The sequence below is a fragment of the Erpetoichthys calabaricus genome, chromosome 14, assembly GCF_900747795.2.
Source record: "Erpetoichthys calabaricus chromosome 14, fErpCal1.3, whole genome shotgun sequence".
NCBI classification, from domain to species: Eukaryota; Metazoa; Chordata; class Cladistia; order Polypteriformes; family Polypteridae; genus Erpetoichthys; species Erpetoichthys calabaricus.
This window is the reverse complement of record NC_041407.2, coordinates 20950073-20962500: the sequence shown is the minus strand read 5'-3', so window position 1 is coordinate 20962500 and position 12428 is coordinate 20950073. Positions and strand designations below refer to the sequence as shown.

The 12428-nt window shown below is 40.3% G+C and overlaps 1 protein-coding gene across 1 annotated transcript in view; it reads right to left on the bottom strand.

Moving 5' to 3' along the window:
• The window catches only part of slc25a19 (solute carrier family 25 member 19), a 28094-nt gene extending 25048 nt beyond the window's left edge, over positions 1 to 3046 (bottom strand). Inside the window, 2 exon segments of the mRNA XM_028819425.2 lie at positions 2270 to 2422; positions 2869 to 3046. Coding sequence (XP_028675258.2) covers positions 2270 to 2401 — 132 coding nt within the window. The 5' untranslated portion in view covers positions 2402 to 2422; positions 2869 to 3046.
• Between the last annotated feature and the right edge of the window lie 9382 nt (positions 3047 to 12428).

Sequence of the window (12428 nt, the reverse complement as noted above, 5' to 3'; positions counted from 1 at the left end):
ACAACTCAGATGCAGTTGAAGTGCAGACTTTCAGCTTTAATTCAGTGGGGTGAACAAAACAATTGCATAAAAATGTGAGGCAACTAAAGCATTTTTTGAACACAATCCCTTCATTTCAGGGGCTCAAAAGTAATCGGACAATTGACTCAAAGGCTATTTCATGGGCAGGTGTGTGCAAGTCCGTCGTTATGTCATTATCAATTAAGCAGATAAAAGGCCAGGAGTTGATTTGAGATGTGGTGCTTGCATGTGGAAGATTTTGCTGTGAACACACAACATGCGGTCAAAGGAGCTCTCCATGCAGGTGACAGAAGCCATCCTTAAGCTGCGAAAACAGAAAAAACCCATCCGAGAAATTGCTACAATATTAGAGTGGCAAAATCTACAGTTTGGTACATCCTGAGAATGAAAGCAAGCACTGGTGAAGTCAGCAATGCAAAAAGACCTGGACGTCCACGGAAGACAACAGTGGTGGATGATCGCAGAATCATTTCCATAGTGTAGAGAAACCCCTTCACAACAGCCAACCAAGTGAACAACACTCTCCAGGGGGTAGCTGGGCGTATCGATATCCAAGTCTACCATAAAGAGAAGACTGCATGAAAGTAAATACAGACGGTGCACTGCAAGGTGCAAGCCACTCATAAGCCTCAAGAATAGAAAGGCTAGATTGGACTTTGCTAAAGAACATCTAAAAAAGCCAGCACACTTCTGGAAAAACATTCTTTGGACAGATGAAACCAAGATCAACCTCTACCAGAATGATGGCAAGAAAAAAGTATGGAGAAGGCGTGGAACAGCTCATTATCCAAAGCATACCACATCATCTGTAAAACACGGTGGAGGCAGTGTGATGGCTTGGGTGTGCATGGCTGCCAGCGGCACTGGGACACTAGTGTTTATTGATGATGTAACACAGAACAGAAGCAGCCGAATGAATTCTGAGGTGTTCAGAGACATACTGTCTGCTCAAATCCAGCTAAATGCAGTCAAACGGATTGGGCGGCGTTTCATGATACAGATGAACAATGACCCAAAACATACAGCCAAAGCAACTCAGGAGTTTATTAAAGCAAAGAACTGGAAAATTCTTGAATGGCCAAGTCAGTCACCTGATCTTAACCCAACTGAGCAGGCATTTTACTTGTTGAAGACTAAACTTCAGACAGAAAGGCCCACAAACAAACAGCAACTGAAAGTCACTGCAGTAAAGGCCTGGCAGAGCATTAAAAAGGAGGAAACCCAGCATCTGGTGATGTCCAGGAGTTCAAGACTTCAGGCTGTCATTGCCAGCAAAGGGTTTTCAACCAAGTATTTGAAATGAACATTTTATTTCCAGTTATTTAATTTGTCCAATTACTTTTGAGCCCCTGAAATGAAGGGATTGTGTTCAAAAAATGCTTTAGTTGCCTCACATTTTTATGCAATCATTTTGTTCACCCCACTGAATTAAAGCTGAAAGTCTGCACTTCAACTGCATCTGAGTTGTTTCATTTAAAATTCATTGTGGTAATGTACAGAACCAAAATTAGAAAAAAGTTGTCTCTGTCCAAATATTTATGGACCTAACTGTAAGTGTGTCTAATTACAAAGTACCTATACAATGTGAATTTTGTTCTGTTTTAGTGATTCTCACCTTATATATTTAATAATTGACTAGTACCATATTTAAAGTACAAGGATGCATTAAACAACTTCAATATCTATCACTTCTAAACCCTTTCCGATTTTTGCTTACAGAACTGGTATACTGTAGATCCCAGAAGGAACATCGAGCTAAGAAAACTATAATAAGGTGCAGTTAGCAAAAACCTGGGGAACCATCCATTGCAAAGAACTTATTTCCCAAATGGCAATACGTGTGTTTTCACCGTAAGTTGTAAAGTAGTTTATGCAGGTACACCAACGTTTCTGCAATGTTTTGTTTCCATGGAGACTTTGCAACACTGTAAGCCCAGGTGTGGACTTTTTGGTATGCTATTTCTGTAGACCTTGCTGTTGGGGAGCAAGTTCTCATTTCTGAATTTGCACAAAAGGAGGACAGAGAATTGGGCTCATTTGTTTGGACTCCCCAAGGATGAAGATTAAGGGTCACCAATTTACGTATGACAAGGGGTCAAGGAAGGACCACATACAAACCTTTGTACTCTGGAAAAAAAATATTAAAAATAATAATAATAATATATATATTTCTGATGGCATTTAATAAATTGTAGACTACTGGTGCATGCTCATGTATCTAACACTAAAATAATAAAGTGGCACTTACCTGGAACCTTATTTTAATGACATCCAGAGGGCTGATCATAGCTCTGGTGACCATCCCAGAAACAGAACCAGCTGTTGCTACCTCTGCTGGTGACAGCGTGGCACTCTCGGACCTTGGGTCATATCCAACCATTCCAGTTCAAATGTGCCTTTCCTATACATGACGAAAGCTTTGCGTTATTATTTTGGGGCAATTAGCCACATCCTAGGAACCAATGCTTAATGATAAAAAGAAGCTGAAAAACACCCGTCTTTCTAAGCGACATGGGAAGCGGTGACTAAGCCCAACAGTTCACCATATCCAATGCCCAAGCCTTTCCGTGTACTAAAACTATTATATATGGCATTGCTTAATGAGATGAACCAGTGGTATTAAACAGAATTAAACGTCAGTTCCTTACGTATCTAGGGAACTTAGCTGTCGAAATCAGTTACTAAAGACATTTGAATGCTCTCGTTGTTGTTAAAGAAAGGTTTTGGGGCAGCAAAATAGAAATGCTAACGATATCCCCTAAGAATAATCTGACGAACTTCTATTTTTGTCAGTTGTTCAGAAATGGCATTCACTGCAGAAAGTTAAAAAAAAAAAAAAAAACTCACCGGTATTCGGAACGGGCATGTGTCAAAAACCGCAAAGCTGACGTTAAGAAAAACACAACGAGACTAGAAGCCATGCACACTAAAAGCGGTAGAACAAGTATTTGGCTTCATTCGATTTTCACGAACCGCTGTCACTCTCATCCACCGCCCTCATCTAAAGGTAGCCAATCCGGGATAAGGTTAAACGGCTCTATAACCTCTTGTCCAATGATTGGCTTATAGAGGCGGGACATTACTGACACGCAAGGTCAAAGGCGGTCATTCATACTGTGCATCTGTGCTGTGACGTTATTTCCTGGAGGAGCCTGGAATTTGTAGTTAGAATCTAAACCACCCAACCCTCCCCCCCCCCCCCGCAGTCCCGTATACAATTTGCAGTCCTTAAGCCTGGATACACATCGAGCAGTTTTGCTTTATTTTTATTTAGCTCTACATGTTTGTTCTAATTTCATCATAAATTTATCTGAAGAGCGAGTCTTTAAAAACGAGCGGATTGGTTGATGATAATTGTTTAATTTTGATAATTATTTTAATCCTTTTGAATTACTTTTTAAACAGCCATGACACTTTATGACGATCATATATTAAGTACTGTATTAGTATTCACTGCCTTCTTTCTTTTTCTCAAACTCGGTCCTGGAATATCAACATTGCTGCTCGTTTTAACTCTTTCGGGGCTGATGTCAACTTTTGTCAAAAAGAGGAGTTGACGATGGTAATCAACTGTAAACTGTGACAAAACCAACCATTATGTTGGACTCTCGTTGCTAGAAGGAAAGTTAGATTCATTGGTTTGACCGAGATTCCCTGAGCTCACGTGAGTAGCAAGGCGCACACAACGGCAAAAATAGCACTGAGATCTGGCAAGAGATCTAAGCGAATACGTAAAGCAAAATGCTCCGTTAACAACATCTTGCCTATCATTTCTGAACTGGACTATGACTTGTTGGACTCAGATTTTTATACAAGTGATCAAAAATGAATGTTAGGTTCCAGCTTAAGCTGATCGGTTCCCAGCTAGTAGTGTTACTGACAATGGGAGGACTGCCACTTAAAAATGACAAGAGGTAGAATCCAGATTGTAATGCACTGCGACCGTGACCGCCGCCGTTGCTGTCCCAGCCATGTGAAGACAGCCTGGCAGCAAGCCTGCCACTCATTCTTGCCAAACTCGCAGCCACAGCATGCAGCAACAGACGTTTTATGTGGATTTCTGTGTGAAAGCATCATTTTTTGGAAAAAATATTCAGCCCTCAAAGAGTTAATGCCCAGTGTTTGATTCAGAGTATGGCTAACTGGTATTCTCTCGTTACACGGTATAATTCCGTTTTATTTTTTTCAAAAGCTGAATGTTGTAGAAAATGAATGATTGGATATTGTTATCTGACTGACCTTACTCTAATATACAACTAATGAGAAATGATGCATCAAAATCTGTTATCCCAGATTTTATGATGCAAAATTCCTTTTATTATGTATTTTCTTTATTTAAAAATTAAAAACATGAGGCACTGGTGTAAAGGTCTTAAGCAGGAACTGTACATTTACTTCCATTCAAACCTGTACGTCCATAATCAGAAGAACTTAAGAATAAGAAATATTGTTAGAAAAGAAACACCAGAAAAGCTAATCAGTTTATGTATGAATAATATTTATGAATAAAATGAAAAAACTTGGCTAAATACTTAAAACAAATTGTGGCACTCTAAATACACAACACAATAACATGTTCAATTAATCATTTACATATAAATGAACTGGTTAGAAAACTAAAATCCTTATTGACAACTCAGAACTGAGGCTAAGAAATGCTGGTTTACTGTAATGCTAAAAGTGAACTTATGAAATGTAGGTTCCAACATTTGTTAAAAAATTCAGTTGATTCCTGGCTAGTATGAAACTTTTGTTAAAAGGCAGGATCAGTTTGCTTGAACAGTTCTGAACATCCTATTGCATCTAATGGACACATCTTCATTGGGATCTGTAGCTTTTACCCAGCTGAAATGGACTTTATTCAAAATAAATTGGGGTTAAGATTTTAATTATCCTTTTCTAATACAACTTGGCCTAAAGTTTTTGAAAGTATGCAGAAAAAAATATTAGGAAATAGTTGCCATTACGCTTGTACCTTAAGTTGATACAACAATATTTGCCATGTTAGTAGGCGGAGTGGTAGCTCCAAAGCTAAGGAGCTGCGGCTGCTGGTATCTGGGAAGTTGCCAGTTCAAATCCCATTACTACTGTGGAAGAATAATTTGTGTAATATCGCTTTCATCTTAAAGAAATAGTAAAAAGGGTTAATAAATGTCAGAAACCTTTGCAGGCATTTCAGGAAACCAGATAAAGTTCAAGTGAACAACGAAATATACAGAGAGATAACTAAGAGATGACTAAGAAATCACCAGATGTCCTGTAAATCAACCAGAATGGACAGTTTTTATATGCACAGAAATTTCAAGGGTGGCGGCTCAGCTCAAAAGGTATCAGAAGAACCACAATATAATATAACAGACTTTTATAAGTATTTGGGTGTAAACCAATGAACCAACCAGAGTAAAATGTATTGATTAACACGGTATGTAAAGTCAACAGTTTATAAAATGAACCTCTATTCTTTGTTTCTCTGATCATTCTGACCATGCCGTAACAGACTGCTTTTGAAGAATGCTCCCTCTAAGGCATTTTGCCGAGGAGTAATTCAAAGATACCATGAACAGCTCCTGCCTGATAACTGACTTGTCCTGTTACAGGATGTTTCTTTCTTTAATAAAAGAAAATCTAAACCATTTATAAAGTGTCAGGGAAAGATCAGGACTGTACATAAACATACCGTGCATCCGGAAAGTATTCACAGCGCATCACTTTTTCCACATTTTGTTATGTTACAGCCTTATTCCAAAATGGATTAAATTAATTTTCCTCAGAATTCTACACACAACACCCCATAATGACAACATGAAAAAAGTTTACTTGAGGTTTTTGCAAATTTATTAAAAATAAAAAAACTGATAAATCCCATGTACATAAGTATTCACAGCCTTTGCTCAATACTTTGTCGATGCACCTTTGGCAGAAATTACAGCCTCAAGTCTTTTTGAATATGATGCCACAAGCTTGGCACACCTATCCTTGGCCAGTTTCGCCCATTCCTCTTTGCAGCACCTCTCAGGCTCCATCAGGTTGGATGGGAAGCGTCGGTGCACAGCCATTTTAAGATCTCTCCAGAGATGTTCAATCGGATTCAAGTCTGGGCTCTGGCTGGGCCACTCAAGGACATTCACAGAGTTGTCCTGAAGCCACTCCTTTGATATCTTGGCCGTGTGCTTAGTGTCGTTGTCCTGCTGAAAGATGAACTGTCGCCCCAGTCTGAGGTCAAGAGCGCTCTGGAGCAGGTTTTCATCCAGGATGTCTCTGTACATTGCTGCAGTCATCTTTCCCTTTATCCTGACTAGTCTCCCAGTTCCTGCTGCTGAAAAACATCCCTACAGCATGATGCTGCCACCACCATGCTTCACTGTAGGGATGGTATTGGCCTGGTGATGAGCGGTGCCTGGAGAGTTCAATCTTTGTCTCATCAGACCAGAGAATTTTCTTTCTCATGGTCTGAGAGTCCTTCACGTGCCTTTTGTCAAACTCCAGGTGGGCTGCCATGTGCCTTTTACTAAGGAGTGTCTTCCATCTGGCCACTCTACCATACAGACCTGATTGGTGGATTGCTGCAGAGATGGTTGTCCTTCTGGAAGGTTCTCCTCTCTCCACAGAGGACCTCTGGAGCTCTGACAGAGTGACCATCGGGTTCTTGGTCACCTCCCTGACTAAGGCCCTTCTCCCCCGATCGCTCAGTTTAGATGGCCTGCCAGCTCTAGGAAGAGTCCTGGTGGTTTTGAACTTCTTCCACATACGGATGATGGAAGCCACTGTGCTCATTGGGACCTTCAAAGCAGCAGAAATTTTTCTGTAACCTTCCCCAGATTTGTGCCTCGAGACAATCGTGTCTTGGAGGTCTACAGACAATTCCTTTGACTTCATGCTTGGTTTGTGCTCTGACATGAACTGTCAACTGTGGGACCTTATATAGACAGGTGTGTGCCTTTCCAAATCAGGTCCAGTCAACTGAATTTACGACAAGGTGGACTCCAATTAAGCTGCAGAAACATCTCAAGGATGATCAGGGGAAACAGGATGCACCTGAGCTCAGTTTTGAGCTTCATGGCAAATGCTGTGAATACTTATGTACATGTGCTTTCTCAATTTTTTTATTTTTAATAAATTTGCAAAAACCTCAAGTAAACTTTTTTCACGTTGTCATTATGGGGTGTTGTGTGTAGAATTCTGAGGAAAAAAAATAATTTAATCCATTTTGGAATAAGGCTGTAAGATAACAAAATGTGGAAAAGGTGATGCGCTGTGAATACTTTTCGGATGCACTGTACTTCTCCAAGCACCAACGATTTACGTGGTTATCGAAAAGGCTTTGAGATAATTTGGCAAGCCTTTCTACACGACAAGAGCAGGATTTTCTTCTAATTGTAATGACAGGAGACCATGTCAAATGTTAATTATGCTATATGGTACATTTGGTTACTCGGTAATGTTTATTTAATAAAGATGTGATTGGGCAGTTAAACTGTAAATTATTTTCCAGCGTAATCAATATAAAGAAATAAAATTTCTAAAAGACAAAGAGTTATGTTTTTGGATAACTTGACAGGAAATTATCACATGATGTGAGAACCAGCACATTTCAATTTTATTTACAGGTAACCTTCAATTTGGATTGACAAAACTATTTAACAGTTAACTCATACAAGTGAACAAATTTGTCGGTACCCTCCATGAAAAAAAGAAGAACCCACAATTGTCTCTGTAATAACTTAAAACTGACAAAGGTTATTGGCACCCACAATCATTTATTGAGTATTTAACAAAAATCAGACTTTTCTTTTGAGTTTTGATTCCACAGAATATTTCAAATAATAACACAAGTGAAAATGGTATGGAGAAGAATAATGAGACCCATAACCTAATATTTGGTCACACAACCATTAGAGGCCATCACTGCAAACAAGTGATTCGTGGAGCTCTCAAGGAGATGTCTGCACCTGTCCCTGTGTCGTTTGGCCCACTCGTCCTGAACAAACTGCTCCAGGTTTGGCCTTCCTTCTCCAGACTGTATGTTTCAGTTCTATCCAAGAATATTTAATAGGATGCAAATCAGGGCTCATAGAAGGCCACTTCAGAAGAGTCCAGTGTTTAGTTCTTTGTCATTCTTGATGCTTGTAGCTGTGTGTTTTGGCTCATTACCCTGTACCCTATGACCTGTGACTGAGACAGAGTTTTCGGACACTGGGCGGTACGTTTCATTCCAGAATGTCTCGACAATGTTCAGATTTCATTGTTCCCTCAGCAGACTCCTTCATATTTCACTGTAGCTATGGTTTCCTTTCCTTTCCTTTAAATGCTTCATTTTTTTTTTTCTTTTAAACTGTAAACATGGAGCTAATGTGACTTGCCACAAAGCTCCAGCTTTGTCTTATGTGTCCAAAGGACATTCTCGCAGAAGCATGGGGGCTTGTCAATATGCATTTTAGCAAATTCCAGTCTAGCATTTTTATGTTTTTCATCCTCCTAGGTCTTCTTTATTTGAGTGCACTAGTCACTGAAAAATGATGCAATCAAACATTGATGGACCTTGAGCTTGGAGTTTGGCTTGTATGCTCTACAGAGGAAAGGAACGAAGGTCAGTAGGAACAAGACAGAATACATGTGTGTGAATGAGAGGGAGGTCAGAGGAATGGCGAGGATGCCGGGATTTCAGCTGGAAAAGGTGAATTTAAATATCTAGGATAAATAGTACAGAGTAACAGGTAGTGAGGAAGACGGGTGAAGAAGAGAGTGCAGGCAGGGTGGAATGGGTGGAGAAGAGTGTCAGGAGTAATTTGTGACAGACGGGTATCAGCAAGAGTGAAAGGGAAGGTCTACAGGACAGTAGTGAGACCAGCTATGTTATATGGGTGGGAAACAGTGGCACTGACCAGAAAGCAGGAGACAGAGCTGGAGCTGGCAGAGTTCAAGATGGTAAGGTTTGCATTGGGTGTGATGAGGTTTGAACAGGATTAGAAATGAGGACATTAGAGGGTCAGCTCAGGTGGAACGGTTGGGAGACAAAGAGTCAGAGAGGTGAGATTGCGTTGGTTTGGACATGTGCAGAGGAGAGATGCTGGGTATATTGGGAAAAGGATGTTAAAGATAGAGCTGCCAGGTAAACGGAAAAGAGGAAGGCCTAAGAGGAGGTTTATGAAAGTGGTGAGAGGGGACATGAAGGTGGTGGGTGTAACAGAGCAAGATGGAGAGGACAAAGAGAGGTGGGAAAAGATGATCCGCTGTGGCAACCCCTAACGGTCGCAGCCGAAAGAAGATTCTCACTATCCTTCTGCCCATTCTGGGGTCAATGTTCCTCTTGCAGCCACTTCCTGAGAGACTGGCTATACTCCCATGTACCCTCAACTCCTTATTAATATTTGGAACTGTTGTCACAGAAACATTCAGCTGCTTTGAGATGCTCTTCTTGCTTTTGCCTTCCACATGCTTGTCTATCGTTTTCCTTCTAATCTCCTCAGACATGTCTCTGCTTCGCTTTCTCTCGGCCATGTTCAGTGTGGGGCAGACGATGACCCCAAACAGCAGAATGACTACTTGTCTCGTTTTACATCGTCTGATTGTTTGCACAATTGAAAATGTGTGAGATACGAATTCAAGAAAACAGCCACTTTGAAAAATCCCTGTAATCCAGTTATTGATGATTTTACTTCGGGATACCAATAAATGTGTCTAGGCCATTATAGAAGGTCGTTGTAGAAGAAGCAACACAAGATCTCTGGTCACACTTGCTTCACTTACTTGATGACGTATCAAAGGCATGTGGGTGTATACCAGAGACAACTGACTTTGATTGAGTCACTTGTCAGGGGGGGTCATACTGCACTTTTTCAGTGAGTTGTAAAGGATAAACAAATTTGTCCAGATCTGTAAATAAAGTAACCTGAACTGTTACATCGCAGTTAGAAGAACTCATTTGGTAAGCACAATGAACAAAGTTTGAATGACATGACTCAATTTATTTGGAATGTGTCAATGTAATGGAATTAAATTCCTCCAACAAATCATATTTTTGAATGGAATGGCATCGTCACCAACTTCTTTAAAACAGCCATCAGGAGATCTGTAAAGAAATCGGATTTAGATTGCAATGTTTTAATGGATTGTAGATTTATTTACCCCTCTAAACGTTGTTACTGAACATGAACCTTTTGTTAAAAACACAATGCTGGGGAAAATGTCAGTCTGGTTTTCTCTCGGGCACAGCACTGAAAGAGCCTCATCTTGTGTCACACGCAGCACTTAAATGTCTTTCAACGCCATAAATGCTTTCAGATTTTAAGTGCAGTTTTTGACACTGTTGATCATAATATTGGAAAATGTAATTGAACTCTCAAGCACCATTCTTAGCTTCTTTACTTCCTATTGATTGAATCACTTTTAGTAGATGTACAACATCAGAGTACACCATTTTGTTTGGTCTTTTCATGTTGTCAGTAGGTGATGGACCTTGGAAACATAACATGAAGTTGTATGCTTACAGGGGTTTATCAATAAGCCAGAATGTCTTTAATTTCTTCACAAGTTTCCTGCATTAATAAGGTAACACACTGGAAGAGTCCACATCAACAGGAAACTAAAAAAAAAAAAAAGAAGAAATTATGAATCTGAATATCACATCTGACCGTATCAACTTAGACTGTTTACAAGTGCCAGACAAATTAGCAGGTGGCCACTCAACTGCTCTTTTTAGTTAGATTGAGAAGTTGTGGTTGAGTGGACAATTGTTATCCACATTCTTCAATTACACTCTCAGATCAGATCAGAGCAATGTTGGGAACTCATCTACAGTGGGGCAAAAAAGTATTTAGTCAGCCACCATTTGTGCAAGTTCTCCCACTTAAAAGATGAGAGAGGCCTGTAATTTTCATCATAGGTATACCTCAACTATGAGAGACAAAATGAGAAAAATAAAATCCAGAAAATCATATTGTCTGATTTTTAAAGAATTTATTTGCAAATTATGGTGGAAAATAAGTATTTAGTCATCTACAAACAAGCAAGATTTCTGGCTCTCACAGACCTGTAACTTCTTCTGTAAGAGGCTCCTCTGTCCTCCACTCGTTACCTGTATTAGTGGCACCTGTTTGAACTCGTTATCAATATACAAGACACCTGTCCACAACCTCAAACAGTCACACTCCAAACTCCACTATGGCCAAGACCAAAGAGCTGTCAAAGGACACCAGAAACAAAATTGTAGACCTGCACCAGGCTGGGAAGACTGAATCTGCAATAGGTAAGCAGCTTGGTGTGAAGAAATCAACTGTGGGAGCAATTATTAGAAAATGGAAGACATACAAGACCACTGATAATCTCCCTCGATCTGGGGCTCCATGCAAGATCTCCCCCCATGGGGTCAAAATGATCACAAGAACGGTGAGCAAAAATCCCAGAACCACATGGGGGGACCTAGTGAATGACCTGCAGAGAGCTGGGACCAAAGTAACAAAGGCTACCATCAGTAACACACTACGCCGCCAGGGACTCAAATCCTGCAGTGCCAGACGTGTCCCCCTGCTTAAGCCAGTAGATGTGCAGGCCCATCTGAAGTTTGCTAGAGAGCATTTGGATGATCCAGAAGAGGATTGGAAGAATGTCATATGGTCAGATGAAACCAAAATAGAACTTTTTGGTAAAAACTCTACTCATCGTGTTTGGAGGAGAAAGAATGCTGAGTTGCATCCAAAGAACAAAATACCTACTGTAAAGCATGGGGGTGGAAACATCATGCTTTGGGGCTGTTTTTCTGCAAAGGGACCAGGACGACTGATCCGTGTAAAGGAAAGAATGAATGGGGCCATGTATCGTCAGATTCTGAGTGAAAACCTCCTTCCATCAGCAAGGGCATTGAAGATGAAACGTGGCTGGGTCTTTCAGCATGACAATGATCCCAAACACACCGCCCGAGTAACGAAGGAGTGGCTTCGTAAGAAGCATTTCAAGGTCCTGGAGTGGCCTAGCCAGCCTCCAGATCTCAACTCCATAGAAAATCTTTGGAGGGAGTTGAAAGTCCGTGTTGCCCAGCGACACCCCCAAAACATCACTGCTCTAGAGGAGATCTGCATGGAGGAATGGGCCAAAATACCAGCAAGTGTGTGAAAACCTTGTGAAGACTTACAGAAAACGTTTGGCCTCTGTTATTGCCAACAAGGGGTATATAACAAAGTATTGAGATGAACTTTTGTTATTGACCAAATACTTTTTTTCCCACCATAATTTGCAAGTAAATTCTTCAAAAATCAGACAATGTGATTTTCTGGATTTTTTTTTTCTCATTTTGTCTCTCATAGTTGAGGTTTACCTAAGATGAAAATTACAGGCATCTCTCATCTTTTTAAGTGGGAGAACTTGCACAATTGGTGGCTGACTAAATACTTTTTTGGCCCACTGTCTAAGAA